Source organism: Leptidea sinapis, chromosome 31 (assembly GCF_905404315.1).
Source record: "Leptidea sinapis chromosome 31, ilLepSina1.1, whole genome shotgun sequence".
NCBI classification, from domain to species: Eukaryota; Metazoa; Arthropoda; class Insecta; order Lepidoptera; family Pieridae; genus Leptidea; species Leptidea sinapis.
Window position 1 is genome coordinate 1,794,469 of NC_066295.1, and position 16,815 is coordinate 1,811,283.

At 33.6% G+C, this 16,815-nt stretch overlaps 2 protein-coding genes across 2 annotated transcripts; one reads left to right on the forward strand and one right to left on the reverse strand.

Annotated features, from left to right (window-relative positions):
- Positions 1-1,952: 1,952 nt before the first annotated feature.
- On the reverse strand, positions 1,953-9,249 carry LOC126974169 (myb-binding protein 1A-like protein). The gene is made up of 6 exons (XM_050821607.1): positions 8,996-9,249; positions 8,702-8,887; positions 6,368-6,550; positions 5,506-5,712; positions 4,670-5,420; positions 1,953-4,585 (listed from the first exon to the last, which is right to left on the reverse strand). Exons 1-6 carry the CDS (start codon positions 9,134-9,136, stop codon positions 2,703-2,705), a joined length of 3,351 nt encoding a protein of 1,116 aa, XP_050677564.1. The 5' UTR covers positions 9,137-9,249; the 3' UTR covers positions 1,953-2,702.
- A 4,610-nt stretch (positions 9,250-13,859) lies between these two features.
- On the forward strand, positions 13,860-15,136 carry LOC126974220 (elongator complex protein 5). Its single transcript, XM_050821677.1, has one exon. The coding sequence runs from the start codon at positions 13,946-13,948 to the stop codon at positions 14,696-14,698; it is 753 nt and encodes a 250-aa protein (XP_050677634.1). The 5' UTR covers positions 13,860-13,945; the 3' UTR covers positions 14,699-15,136.
- The last annotated feature ends 1,679 nt before the right edge of the window (positions 15,137-16,815 follow it).

Genomic DNA, 16,815 nt, shown 5'->3' on the forward strand with positions numbered 1-16,815 from the left:
TTTTAGGACTAGGAAATAGCCACCCTCTTCAAATAATAATAATAAGGGAACTATGCTCATACAACCAAGTCTTCAGTAGATCTTTTTTGATATTGAAATTTTTATTTATGAAAATGAAATTTAATAAGATGAAATGAAAAATGAAACCTAACCTAACAAAAACTTCTATGAATTTTTGTTTGTAAAAAAGCGTGGTTGGTTTTTTTTTTAATAGACATTATTTTGACAGTTGGGAAAGAGAACGCACGAGTTCGGAAAAGGTAAAGAAAAAGCTCGAGTGTGTAAAAGCCCACATCCCGAACGCTATACGTCCCTGCAATAAGCCACTTTTTGAGCAACTGTATTAAAAAAAATTTTGGCTCTATACGTACTTCGTGCAGTAATTCGGTTTTTTTCCATATCATAGTTATCCACTTTTTTTTATGGAAAAGAGGACAACTTGCGTGTGGGTCACCTGATGTTAAGTGATCACCGCCGCCCAAAGTGTACTCGCTTTTTTCTTTTCACTTCCAGATGGTGGTGATGATATCCTAACTTGTGGCGAGTCGTGCGAAGGTTGAATTCGGCGGCAGGAATCAGGTTAAACAGCTCTTCGGAACACTCCCCGTGATAAATGCGGTATAAGACCAAGTGTCAAATGCCAAGTGATCCAGCCGTTCACAGAGCACTGGGTCCCCGACAATTCGAGCTGCTCTGCGTTGCACGCGGTCAAATGGATCGAGCTCATACTGGGGTGCGCCAGACCAGAGATGATAGCAATACTCCATGTGTGGCTGGACTTACGATTTGTAGAGCGCTTGAATGTGGGCCGGCTTAATTATTGCTATGCTCTATTTATGTCGCCCAGATTCTTCGAAGCCAGTTTGGCTTTGCCTTCTCAATCACCGCGGAATTGGCATCGTTTGAGATTTCAAGACCCAGAATTCCGATACTAGGCGAGTCTACAAGGGCGATTTGCCGCTTAATGAATATTGAGGCACGGTTGTATTTCCTCTTTGCAGTTCGGATCCTTCCGGATCCAGATTTGATATGCCTTTTGCAGGCAGCAGCTGCTTTAACTGACGCATCGAAAACCAGGGGTGTGATCTGCCACCGATTATTATTCAGATAAATACAGAGCTTGGTATGAAAATATCAATGCCCTGTAGTAACACATCGGTCACTGAAACGGCACAGGCACTAGGATCATCCAGTCTTCATTTCAATATCACAAGAAAGATTAATTAAATACCGATTGGGATGAAAATGAAAATTAAGTATATTCATATGGTAAATGTGTGTAAAACGGAGGCCTTACTTCAAAAATGTTTACTCCCACCACCACCTAATTAAAAGAAGCAAAAGCTGGTGTTACCAGCACGTTACCGCATGAGTGCCATCAAAAAAAACGCGTATATCCTCCTTAAAGGCCTTAAGACGAGAGGGTGATCACTTAACATTAGATGACCCGTAGGTAGTCGTTTGTCATCTTCTTCCATTATATAAAAAAAGATTAATTACAACACTTACCTACTTAAACGTATTTCGATATAAATAAGCTGTTTTTAACCACACCTCTGCGGAAATGTTGCTTTTTTACCCTGTCTTCAGGGAGGAAAGTGGCACTTTTCAGGCCTCTGAATTTGTTGCCGTAGGTATGATGACGCATGCATTAACAAATTCAGAGGGCCGAAAAGTGCCACTTTCCTCTCAGAAAACATGGTAAAAAGTCAACTTTTCGTTACTGACGTGGTAAGAAATTGTATACGCAACACTGGAAGGATAAAGGCCATCTCAAACCGACCCGAATTTGCCAAATGGCATTATTCCCACCCTAGTTGTGTAATATAGGTACCTCCTATTTCTTCTGTTTGTCTCATGTATCTAAGTCACAATAATGTATATATTATCATTTAAAAGTGTTTTCATGTATGCTAATAAAGACACCAGGAATCCAAAGAATTGAAATAATATTTGATTTTGAAAGTTTATAATTTTAAATGCATTGACTTTTACAATATCTTGATCAGCCAGATCAAATTGTTCACATAAAATTAATAACAATGATTAATACAAGCTAATAGAGTTAAGAATCTAAAATGGTGGTGTTCACATATGCGTACTCACGCAAAAAAAAGTAAATTAGCTATCACCAACAAATCCGCTCTACGATTGACCTGTAATGCATTAATAGTCTACTACATTTTTTGTACGTGCACAGAACTACCGTGTGTTGAGTATTGATAGTAATAGGGTATTAATAACGAAAAGCGCGACGTCATTTTACATTCTTTGCTCAATTGGCTTGTTTTATAAATGTGTTTATCCAACATTGTATACAGATTTTGATATTAAAATTATGGATAATGTCTGTTGATCCCATGTAAAATAAAATGTCTCATATACCTTAAATGCTATTTTGAATTTTATTTATTTTTATGGAATACTAAATTACCCAAATAGCAACAATATGCTTGTAAATTTAGTTCAAGCTGAAGGGAATTTAGAGTTAAACTTTTTTGTTCATCAACTATCCAAAATAATTTAAAGTTCTGAAAGTTATATTATACTGACAAGTTTATAAATTGGTGTACACCTACCTACACAAAGTTTTACTAATATTATTATTGAGTGAACATATTATAATATTAATTAAAATAGAAATTTCGTAAAATATTCAAATACTAAAATAATATTCAAAAAAGCAGTATTGTATAATTGATTTATTGACTTTTTATTTTTTTCAGTTTTGGCTCATCACCATTTGCTTGAATGGAATTTTTACGTTTCTTTTTATTCTTTTTCTTTTTTCCATTGACTGGATTCTGGATTGCAGGAGCACTTTTGTCTAAGTTAAATTTGAGCTCACTTACAAGATTTAATAGATTACTGAAGTCTAATTCTGTTTGTATTTGACAGTTTTCATGTACAGATCTGATAATATTAATTAGTTTTTTCACTAATTTAACAAAGTTCTTTTTAACTTTGAATTCCAGATTACTTTTTACTGCTAACAGCGCAGTTTCAAAATGTCTCTCTATGGACAATATTTTCTCTTCAATTGTACTAGTTGCGGTTTTATTTCTATTTAAACCTCTATAGAATCCAATTAACAGCTCAACACCTTCATGCCGTCTAAATTGTCTCACATCATTACTAAAAATATTAGTTATTATTATTGGAACTAGTTCACATCTGTCTTTCCACTCCATTTGTAGTATACTATGGAAGAATATTATTGGTAATAAACAGTTCCGATTCAAAAAGAAACTTGTCATGGTTTCTTGCAATATTATAACTAATGGCGAGAGCTGTTGTTTTTTAGACTTTACATGGCCTAATATTTTTTGTGAGCAATGAATAATAAATGTTGCAAAGCTGGTAATAACATCGCCAAGGGCTTGATACATAAAGTGTGATCGTGTACCCTTATCTATAATTGCCTTTAAATGGTCACAAAGAATATCAACAGTAATATCATCTGTTGATGTGAATTTTTTTACTTTAGCTAATGTTTTTATAGTTTTTCTCAATCGGTTCTCTAGCTCATTGAATTGGTTGTCTAGCATACAAAACTCTAGACATCTTGTTAGTGGTGCTATCATACCAACACATATATCCATTGATGGTTCTTTTTCTAAATAAATGTCAATCAAATCTAAAACCCTTATCCTAAAATCAGATAAGGATTTCTTGTTTTTACGGTCCTTTTTGGATTTGCCATTTTTCCCTTGATGAAATTGGCGGAAAGCTTCAGCTAAGGCTTCATCAAGTTTATTCCCCTCTTCTTCAGTAATATTGTCAGCATCTATACTTTCAGCATCATCATCAAGTGTTGCAGCTCCTAAAACCTTTTGTACTGCCATTCTTAACTGGTCAGGTGTTTTCATGTCATCATCATCTTTTTCGTCATCACTTCCTTCACTTTCATCTGTATCACTATTTTTGTCAAGTCCATTTTCTTTAACACTGTCTTGTACTGAGTCATCGTCACTTTGGTCATCACTTTCTTTTTCCGACTCACTGTCATTTGTTAGTGGATTATCTTCACTTTCTGGGTCTAACACTGATATAATTTGGCCAATAGATGTTGGAGTCAGATACTCCCATAAAAGACGAAATACACATTGAACAATAGATCTTAGCACACTTGACTCAATAGATAAAATAGATAGTAATATTTCTATCATTACCTCAATCCACTCTGGTTCATCATCCATTGATGAATCACCTTTAAATTGTTTTCCATCACTTTTTTTATAATGTTCAAAGCAACTCTTTAATTCTAGTATTGAACTTTGTGCAATTTTAACATGTGTTGGTTCAGAATACAGGAACAATCCTAGCTGATATAATAAAATAAGAAATACCTTATCAACTTTGGATTTTGAATCATGTTTTTCTATTTTATCACACATTTTTATAAGTATATCCCAGCATTCAATATTTTCTTTGGAAAATTGCTTTTCCAGTTTTTCACGAATCTCACTCTTTTCCATTACTTTCACTGATATGAAATTACATAAGGAAGATAAGAGTGTGACAAGTCCATCAACATTTGTGAATTTTGATGAAAAACATCTATAAAATGATGTTTTAATGGACCCTAAAAATTAGAAAAGAAATTAGTTTGAAGAATATATATATTACATACAATGACACTATCATTGACTTAACATTTCTTATTTACCTGACATTTCACTGCTCACTGGGATGTTATCTTCTCCACTTATCTTAAAGAACCCGAAACACATCAATATTTGCATATACTTAATTTTAAATGATGTATCATCTCTGACAGTCTCATGGCTTACTAAATGAGAAATCAACTCCGCTGCTTTAATTTTCTCATTGTTATACCAGTTCCTTTCCACATCATCCTTAACCACTTTTTTTGAACTGTTCAGTAGAACTTTTTTAAACAATTTTGCCATTTCTTTAACACCACTAATATCTAAATCAGCTATAATTGATTTAATAATTGATGATCCTGTTATTTCTGCCAAATTGATTTCACCAGGGTTTATTAACAACTTCTTTAAAATATTTACTCTTATACTGCTCGTGATAGATTCAGATTTAAGAGCTTTTGCAACAGTGTTTAGGAAATCTTTTTCTGTCTTTATCATAAGTTTATGATCATCTTCATCTTCTCTTTTACTACGGATCTTGCTAGCAGTCTGAAGTCCTTTAAACCAATCCAAGAAAAGTTTAAAGAAATTGTTACTTATTAGGTCTGGTATTAATTCATAATTTTTGCTATCAACATTCAAAAAAATTGTATTAAGAATATTTAATGCAACAAGTTCTCTATTCCTGTTATGTTTAACAAGATAACTGTCAACTTTTAACCAAAACTCTACCATAAGAGGCCCTTTTGCAACTTGTTTTCCAATTTCTTCATAAATTGGGTGACTAACGGAACCAAAGTCTACTCCACTCTAAAAAAAATTATGATATATGAAATATGTTCAACTATTAAAAACTTTAATTATTTGTATATGTTTTTGTATATACCACACTTACCAAAAGAATGTCACAAATTTCTTTTATATGATCTTCATGTATAATTGTTGGCACACCAAGAAGCTTTGTAATTTTAACTGCTTTTGGGAACTTCCTACTTACTACAAGAAGAAAGTGTAGAGAACTCATATTATATTCATTGATTGGTTTCTTGAATCTTGGTTTAACATTTTTCCAAATTATTTGTTTAAATTTCTCCTCATCCAACTGCAATTTAATAAATTATTATGTTTATTACTATTTATTTCGAATATTGATTGGTACAATATTGTTTGTAACTAAATATTAAATAAAATTACATTATCATTTCTTAAAACCACATGGTGGGAAAATAATTGTTTCACACCAATAATATATATAAATAATTTTATTAGTACTGTATGGCATTTCAAGCTTCTTTAAGTGATTTAATTCTAATAGATATTCACATGTTAAATTCCACAAATCAAATCAAAATCACTTTATTCATGACACTTAAGAATGTCAAAAGTTTATTATATCACTTTTACCGCCACTTCGGAAATGGTTGAGCTTTAATGAGAAGAAGTAGCAAGAAAACAATTGCTACTCTTTTAAATCAACATTTACAGCTTCATCATTTTACAAGTCATTTAAGTTATTATGTAAAATCCATCAAAATACACAGTAGAATTAAAAGCAGACATTTTAATCAACAGAAATTTAAGTGGATGGAAAGATGAATGACCAGGTCATAAGGTTAAAACGACATGTTAGCAAACTGTATGCACACCATACATCATACACACCATAGAACAACACAAATAAACACCTTTACTGCCAAACCTTTTAATCCTCAGACCTATATTTATTAAACATACAGAAGTGCCTACTACTTACTTACATTCTCAATGAAATCAAGTAATGTGAGCGAAGCAACAGTATTCAAATAGGATTTCTTTGCCCCAGCTTTTTCCAGTACCTCAAGTATTTGCTTTTGTTCATCTTCAGAAGATTTTAGCATTAATCCAGACCGAAATACTGCCCCACACACTAATATATGCCCTAAGGACACATCTCCAACCTCCTGAAACAACCACAGTGAAATGAATTAAAACATAACATATAAACACATTGGTTATGCATATTAACAACCGAACAAAAACACCAAGAACTAAACATAAGGTATTCTAGGTATTCAAAACCCGTAGAGGGTCAAAGCTTGTTTATACACATATTGCCAGTGGTGTTTGTGTTAAGTTACTAACTGTTGTTTTCAATAACCGATCTACCCTTAGTTTAACTTACGGATACATTTCTGTCACTGTTTAATGCCAAGATCTTATCTATTCATAGTTATATCCAATATAGTTATAGTCCAATGCTATTTGTCAATAGGTTATTGAAATGTAAGTAAGCGTAAAAGGATAGATTTGTCTAAGTCTAATAAGTTAAACTAAGGATATATAGATTATTGAAAACGGCCGTAAAGTGGTCATTAAATGTGGTCTTGTGGTGTGTGTGTTTAAAAGAGGTTTATTAAAAGCAATTATCTTGTTACAGAGTATGACTAACAATTTGCTCAGCTCATGAGGAACACACAACTTGGAAGGCTTTTAACATTTTGCTTTACAAATACAGTGTCATCAGGCTATTACTTGTTGCTATATATTATTTTTCGCCTTCCTTGTGAATCTTGCAGTAATATATTTTGAAGCCTATAAAGACTTGCACCAAGAAGAATTTAAAATTATCCACACACAAAATATTTCTCCATTACTCTTCTCATTTCCACCTGTTTTGGACTGTGCAGCAGCATTGGTAATTCATTCAATAGCCTTTTCTGACCTTGTGAAAATTGTGGATTAATTAAGATAAATATTGATGAGTATATAATATTTAATGTAAATGATTCCATAAAGAACTCAAAGTAAAAATGTTTAATGAATTTTAATGCTAATGCTCCACATTTTTATAAATGGATATACACATATGCTAAATCCACTTACTAGTTCACACCAAGACTGAAAATCCATGTTTTAGTGGTCTCTTATCTTTATTTTTTAGGGAATAGGAAGACAATCGAGTGTACGGGCCACCTGGTAATCACCGCCACCCACATTATCTTGCAACACCAGAGGAATCACAGGAGTGTTGCCGGCCTTTAAGGAAGGAGTCCAAGCTTTTTTTTAAGGTACCCATGTCATATAGTCCCGGAAACACCACACAAGGAAGCTCATTCCACAGCTTTGTAGAATGTGGAAGAAAGCTCCTTGAAAACTGCACTGTGGAGGATGCACACATCCAGATGGTGGGGATGATATCCTAACTTGTGGTGTGTTGTGCGAAGGTGGAATTTGGCAGGAGGAATCAGGTTAAACAGCTCTTCGGAACATTCCCCGAGATAAATGTGGTAGAAGACACACAATGAAGCGACATCTCTACGCAACGCCAAGTGATCCTGCCGTTCACAGAACACTGGGTCCCTGACAATTCGAGATGCTCTATGTTGCACACAGTCAATTGAGTTGAGCTCTTATCTTGCCCAAGAAACCCTTTGAAGCAGATTACAGCAAGTACGAGAGAAAGACATCTCACATTTGGGTGTTCTTGGGGATTCTTAGTATGAGTCTAAATGGACAAATACAATAAAATTATATGTAATTTAATAGTAAGAGATAAGCTCTTGAAACAAGCAGAAAACAAATAATATTTGCACAAATATCATAATTGAAATTATATTAGTGCCTTGAAAATTGTTAAATAGATTTTTATTACACATGATTTAATTGTCAAGCACTGAATTCAATTTTGACTAGTGTGTTTAAGGTAGGGTTAAAACATTCTTACTCTTTCCAGTCATATTCTACCTTGTTGAGATTAATAGTAAATGTTCCATTGGTAATGATTATTGAAATCGCAATAAGGACCATAATCAACCATATGAGAAAAAGAAATCATGATTGTATTAACCAATCTTTATAAACACTTGAGATTACTGTTGAATAAGGGTTAATTATTTCAGAACATAGAAAACATAATTCAATTTGAGCAACATGATAATAGTATTAGGCTTATCGTCTTCTATAGAATCTTCAAAAGATACACATTTTAATCTGAGAAAAAATTACTGCATCTTATATTAAACTAGAAATAAAGTTCAAATTAATAATTTATATGATACCTTCGGCTGTATTGCCAAGTACCAAAACTATTATATTGGTAAAGTGGTACTTACACTTTTGGAGGACCCATTAGCATGAAGTTCTTTTTTCACCAGATCAAGCAATTGGGATACAGTTATGTCGTCAAATCTCTGCAGTAAATTTACTAGAGTCGCAAAATATCCAGTCCTCAATTCAGCAATATTTGCACCAAGACTCCGAACTAACCTTCTTAATGAATATGATACATCCTTTTCATTCTGAAACGTTAGAAAAGCAATATTTATTCAGAACCCTAATAAGTAACGACCTGCAGTTGATAAGGAATGGAGGATTGCACATTTTATTCATAAAAATTGCAACCTAACCTTATTTCGTTCTAACTGTCTAATGATGTCTGTAGCGCCTTTTAATTTCACTTCATTCGTTTTAGATGTAAGGTGACCAAAATAGTCTAATAGAGACGCAGTCACTTCTCTTTGAGGTTTGTTCGTCGTAGATTCTTTCATTTTAAAGTATTTTAATGTTTATGTTTTGTAAAACGCGCACATGTCGGACTCGGACTTGTCGTAAGTCCCAACTACCAAAGAGATTTTTTTTTTTTGGTTCTGTTCGTCCATCTGGACAGACTACCAAAGAGAATTTAAACACTACGTTCAGCAGACAGCAACCACAGTCACACCAAAGAGGATCCACCACTACGTTCAACCACACTCCACAGAACAAAGAGGATGTAAATACAACTTTTTATAACGCGAAAGAACTATAACTTCAAAAATTATGAGAGTGACATTTTAAGATGCGATATGATAAAATAGATGTACAAATTTATAATGCTCTCCAAAACTTGTAGATTTTAAGATATCACATGTATTTAAACAGTACATTTAAACTATGTTATAATATTTGTCTAAATCTTAGTGCATAAGTTACTAAATTTTATTTATTTGGTAAGCCTTTTTGAATAAATAAATACATAGAAGTAGTCTCCGCGCCCCTTTTAGATTGAAACAGTTTTGACAGTAGTACTCTTAGGTGTTAACATAATAGTAAAGGCCGGAACGCATTAGCGCGGCAATGCGCAGCACTGCACTGCGCGGCAATCGGCACTAAGCGTCAAAATATTATTTCAACCATTTTGTATAGAGCATGTCGCACTAGAGCGGTGCTGCACTGCACTACACATTTTAAGTAGTAAATTTATTACTTTTATTTAATTAATTATTAATTTTATTATATCTTATTATTAATATATTATATCCATATATTGGATGCACCCTTGACCCTTAGAAACTAATTTATTTTGTATATTACAGCGATTGTAAAATACTCTATTGATTGAAAAGAGTGGCCATTGTGTTTCTTGTGTGTCCTTCACCAGAGCTCTACTTTTTCCGAATATTATATTAGATTCGGTAAGTAATTTAAAAGAAATATTTATAGTGAAGATTCATAAGCGCTTAGTATAAGCCTAATTGAATAAAGTTAATTTGACTTTGACTCATTTTTTTTCCCTTCCATAATAGATTCTTCTTCTGCACACATTAAAGAAATAATGACCTAATCCTCTTCACTATCGCTCATCTTGTAATGTTGCTCACACGCAAACTGTTATAGAAATGACGCGAGCTGCCGGCTGGCGCTTACTGCAGTTTTAAATTTTAATGCGATAGGTACCGTCGAGCGACGTGAAGCGACTCGCATCGCCGCTCTAATGCGTTCCGGCCTTAATTTAATAGTTATTTATGCAACTGTTGCGTAATAAAGAGTATTAAAACACGAATGTGGATGGACACGAGGCGAAGCCGAGTCTGATAATAGTATCACATGACAGTGAATAGTATCACACAAAACACCAGTCCTAGTAGTAACCTAATATCATTAAGTACTGATTATATACAAATAAACTAAGTATTGATGAATCAATTATTTATTTTAGTAGTAATTTACATTTTGTATAGTGCAATAATTAAAATTCACTCGAATATAATGTTCTTTTGCAGCGTTTCAAATGAATCGCTCATTTTTTGTAAACAAAACAATAATGAAACGAGAAATGGCAAGGATTCGAATAACCTACTTTTTTTTACGGCGCGCGACGTTCTGGCAGTGTGGAACGCGCGTAAACGAAAATGTTCTTTTTTTGAAATTCATACAGATACCACGCATTGAGCTTTGTGCATGAAGGGATCGAAAGAAACATAGGAGTGTTGTTATGAAATTCAATACAACATTACAAGACTCGTTTGGATGATGTAACGGTTATTAGAACATTGGGTGTTTTAATGTTGGCAATAATCTAACTGTTTCAGAATCTTTAATAGAGGACTTAAAGCATGGGTGTGGATAAATAAAATTACCCATCTAACGGAAATAAATCATTTGAGACAGTGTCACATTATACTCAACAGATGAGTTGTAATGTTAATGAATTAAACACGTTGACGAAAAGCAATGTGCTGATAATTATATATTTATTAATTATTCTTAAGGGCGATTTTTAACGACTACGCTGAACGAAAGGGGACGGAATATCTAATATAATTGTCTTGTAATTAGATATTTTGAGTCAAGAAATCGATTCCTGTATCGCCATCCTCAATTATGAATAGAGTATAACTACAGATTATACAGGGTGTCCCGTAATCAGTGGACCAACGGGATACCCGTGATAGGGGTGGTCATCATCTCTCGAAAACACCAAATTTTACTGTTCTAGGGCCAGTAGTTCAAAAGATATGATTTTTTAAGCATTATTTTGAAAATTCTACCCTTATCAACACAAAAGTTGAAAAAAAATATTTTTTATTTTTATTTTGCCCTGTTTCTTAACTTAAGGTGGCTGAGGAAACATGTGTCTTCACAATTAAATCCATTTTTGTGAATAAATATTGCCAAATTAAAAATTAAAAACCAAAACATGCGCAAATATCAAATAACTAAATTTGCAACGTGATGTTTGAAGCAAGCTAGTGCAAAAAAAATGTATGACAGCCTTGCGGACCATTATTTAAAAAACATCTGCAGTTCATACTGATTCCAAAAAGGTATAATTAATCATTATTGTGAAACAATAAAAGACAATAATTATTTTAAATCAACATTAGATAGCAATTTCTTGGCGGAATTTACAATAAAACAAAAGTAAATAGTTAGAATTTTTTTATTTATTTCTTATAATAAATGTTCGAAATGTCTTCCTCTTACTCTAAGGCATAGCCGGCATCTTCTTATAAAATTTCTTTTTAAACTTTTTAACGCCCTTTCATTATTTTTGACTTTTTCACTCACCACATTCAGTTTTTGTCTTAGCTGTCTTTCGTTATCGTTAACGGTTTCATATACGGATTCTTTAAAATATCCCCATAAAAAATAATCCAATGGATTAAGATCAGGTGATCGAGCTGGCCATGGGATTGTACCTCCTCGTCCAATCCACCTACTTGGGTAAGACTCGTTTAAATATTCCCTCACTTGTCTGCAATAATGAGCGGGTGCGCCATCATGCTGTAACCACATCCTCTCACATACCTCCTGTGGTACATTTGCTAATAAATTACTTAAGTCATTTCTTAAAAATTGCAAGTACCGAGCACCATTAAGCCTCGGTGGGAGCTCAAATGGACCAATAAGTTTACCATCTAAGATTCCAGCCCACAAATTGACTCCAAACTGGTGCTGGAATCTATCTTCTCGTACAATACGTGGATTCACAACAGCCCATTCATGTAAATTATGAATGTTAAACACTCCAACTCTTTTAAAACACGATTCATCGCTCCATAATATTGAATTGAAAAATAGTGGATCTTGTCGGCATCGGCGAAGCATCTCTGCACAAAAATCTATCCTCCGTTGATAATCAGCAGGTAATAGTGCCTGCACTCGTTGAATATGATAAGGGTATAAACTGTTTCTTTTTAAAATGCGATGTACTGTTGTTTTTGCTATACCAGTACGTCTTGAAATACGACGAACACTCGTAGAAGGTTCTTCTGTCACTTCGGCCAGTATTTGAAGTTCATCGACTCTTCTAGGTCTTCCCACGTTGTTTGCAGCTCCGGGAATTCTGCCTTCTAAATACGCGTTATTTACACGGAGAAAAATTCGATGATCCGGATAGCGGTCGCGATTAGGATAGCGCTCACGATACGTACGGGCTGCTTGCCGAGCGTTTGCATTACACAGACCGTAAATAAAATACATCTCAGCATATTCACGAGGAGTATAGGTATTAGGCATTTTATAAAATCCGGGCAAACAGTATCCAAATCACAAAGACAAACAAGGTCCAATTCAAGCGTCAGTCACCAAAAAAAAGAGTCGTAATGGTAGCGAAGTAAAAAACACGTGTGCAGCTACGAGCTATGAGCAAGTCTCTGATGAAACTAAGAATAATTTGAAAAATTAGGGTGTGGGGATCATAGGCGTCGGCCAATAGGACCCCGTAAACGAAAAAGGTACCTGAGCGAGAAAGAGATAGCATATTGTGTTATCTCTCTCTCGATAACAAAATAATTCTCAGAATAGATAGCGCTTAAATGTTTCTCGCAATTGGAGTCTAAAATTGGTTATTAAGTTATTTTTTTTGTAAAATGTAATATTGTTATACCTTTTTGGAATCAGTATGAACTGCAGATGTTTTTTAAATAATGGTCCGCAAGGCTGTCATACATTTTTTTTGCACTAGCTTGCTTCAAACATCACGTTCCAAATTTAGTTATTTGATATTTGCGCATGTTTTGGTTTTTAATTTTCAATTTGGCAATATTTATTCACAAAAATGGATTTAATTGTGAAGACACATGTTTCCTCAGCCACCTTAAGTTAAGAAACAGGGCAAAATAAAAATAAAAAATATTTTTTTTCAACTTTTGTGTTGATAAGGGTAGAATTTTCAAAATAATGCTTAAAAAATCATATCTTTTGAACTACTGGCCCTAGAACAGAAAAATTTGGTGTTTTCGATAGATGATGACCACCCCTATCACGGGTATCCCGTTGGTCCACTGATTACGGGACACCCTGTAGAATATTTCGCCACAAAAAAACAATAAATCTAGCATTACACTTAAACAAAGATTAAATTATTTACTCTCATTGACCAAGGACCATATTGTTAATAGTAGTATATAATGTAAGTACATATTGAGTAAGTACTTATTTACATCCTCTTTGGTTAACACTTATCACATTTTTTTTATTGTTATCTCTTTGTTTCTTATTATTGATTAGTTTGTTAGTGAGTAGGTCTCAATATTCTGTAAAAATAATTTTTAGGCTAATTAACTAAAAGGTTATAATTTATATTCTTAATAATGACCCTCTTTAAACTACAAACATCGGCTTGTATTCTTGTTGAAGATCATTTGAGCAATAATTGTTTACCCCTAATTCGGGACCTTATTTTGAATGATCCTTGTCTGATATTATTGTGCTATGAACAACCTGCAGAACTATGGAGGGATGTTTTAAAACAAAAGCATCTTATATGCTATGATGAATATTCTCCAGATAAATGGATTAAACCCACGAAAAGGACAACAATTATAATAGATTCAGTTAATCAAATGGCCCTATTCCATGGCTGGAATGAGTGTTTAAATTTTATTAAATCGCTTGAATTTGATTCAAATATTACGAAATTAATATTAATTTTACATAAAGACTGTTTGTTACTCAATACAAAGCTACAAATACATTTAAACCATATGGCACATTCAATTGTGTCTTATGATGCAAAACAACTTGATAAAATACATGTACAAATAAAGAAAGCGGGTAAAGTTGTTAAAAGTGAGGAAGTTTTATCATGGGATGTTGATAATGAAATACTAAAAGCCACAACAGTAGTGACACAACTAAAGAATATTGATGTTGTAGAAAATGTGTCTCCAGCAAGTCTTACAACATTCAAAATAGAAACAGATCAAATTGCTCAAATGGAAAGGAATAAATTTCAATTACCATATATGAGCAAAATAAATGAAGGGCAAGGAAGAGTCTTCTATGAACCAGATGCTGTAGATGATTGGGATGATGAAGATCCCGATGATGATCTGGAGATATGAAATTTGTATGGAATTGATGAATGTGGCAAAAAAACTATTGAATTGAAAATTGCGCTATTGCACATCAAAATGTCATCTTGCAGTTTCTCACCATAATAATTAGAATACCAATTGCAATCTGTATGGATACTACAAGACATCTCTGATGCAGTTTTAACTAATGATGTGTAGTCCTGCAAACGAATATTTTGTAATTAGACTCCTACTACAGTTGTACTGATAATTACACATTACTAATATGTATTCAAAGATCATTATGAAAATATAAAACAGAACAGGAGTTGTGTATGTACCAACCTACCACTCAAACTTTATCTACCTTGGAGTTTAAAGACAATCCAATTTACAGAACAATATATTTAAAGGCAATTATAATATATAAAATTTAAATTTACTAACTTATACTGTTTGTTTAATAAAATACAAAGTAATTTGTAATACTGATGTTCTTATTTTTAAAAAACTTCAAAATTTATTTATCAATCTAACTATAGTGATACCTTGAAATGGAGGCTCTTTGGCGCAGAATACCAGCTAGTTTGGGAACCACAGCAGCTCATCTTCCTGCCATAAAGTGTGTATCCAAGCATTAGGCCCGGTATCCACCAAAGCGGGGACAAGAGGAGAATAGTAGAGATGTGAACTGTGAGCTCGAAATCAGTCAAGTGATGTCTATGAAAGGCCCGCCTACACGCCATCTCCGTCCTGCCGCGCCCGTTGATCGCTTGACGCGATCAAATTTCTATACAAAAATGAGACATCTCCTCTCTTCTCTGCTTGATCCATTTCCACCGAAGCTAAATGGAGAGGAGATGCAGAAATAAAGAAATCTTATATTTTATTGGTTATTAGAATACATCTCTCCGCCAAAGACGCGGTATAGGCCTTGACTGATGAAGTAAGCAATCATTTGGACTCAGGTGAACAGGAGCGTTGGTGTGATCCTTGATTTGGCCGAAGCTATGCACACCATATCCATTCCCATCCTTCTCGACAAGTTATATAATTATGATATAAGAGGTACACCCCATGCATTGCTGGTAGACCTAACCAATCAGTTAGTCAACCCTTAAGTATACATATCTTATGGAGTTCCACGACATGCCCTCTTCCTAATTTATTTGAACAATCTCAGTAATTATTGTATTAAAAATTGTAAGATATAACCATATGCCGATGATACCGCCCTCATATTCAAAGCAAAATCGTGGGAGGAACTAAAAGTTATTACCGAATTTGGAATACCTACGTCTGGTTACTTGCTTATTAAGATCGAATGTATTGACGCTAAATATAAATAAAACCAATTGTATACCTTTTTTAATTCGTAAAACTACACAGCCTGAATTCCAATTCAGTTTAAAAGCACATACTTACATGTAATTATCCGGACTCTAGTAGTTGCTTTTGGGATAAAATCTCTAAAACTGAAAATCTAAAATATCTTCAGATTATTATTGAACAGCACCTCACCTGGTGACATCATATAGATAACATAGTCGACAAGTTAAGGAAACTTACTTGGGTATTAAAAACTTGGCATGTAGCAAATCAATCTACTCTTATCTACAAAGCCTTGCTCAATCAATACTCAGCTACTGCATCATTGTTTGGGGTGGTGCAGCCAAAACTCATTTAATAACCTTAGAACGGGCGCCAAGATCTTTGATAAGTGTTATCTTTTTCAAACCATATATTTTTCCAACGTTCGACTTGCATAATAACAGTTGCATTTTATTATGCATGTGTTGATTTAGTTGTTGTTAATTTGAACATGCTATCGTACCTAATTGGTCCGACAGGTTATAATCACAACTTTTTGTAAGCAAATGCTACAGTGGACTTACACAAAATATATCATACTATCCTGATCTGAAAGCATTGCTATTTATTAGGCGTATGTTATGGGTTATAATAGTGTTGACACAAATAGATACTTTTGTTTGTAGCCATATATCTGTCGATTTTCAGTGTCATCTTTAAATTAGTACATATTTAATCAAGGGTTCCCAAGTTGCACTAAAATTGGCATTGAATACTTATCGGTAGATGTAGCACAAAATCCTTAACACACACTTTGATCTGAACTTAACTTAGGTTGGAAATATAAACAAAGC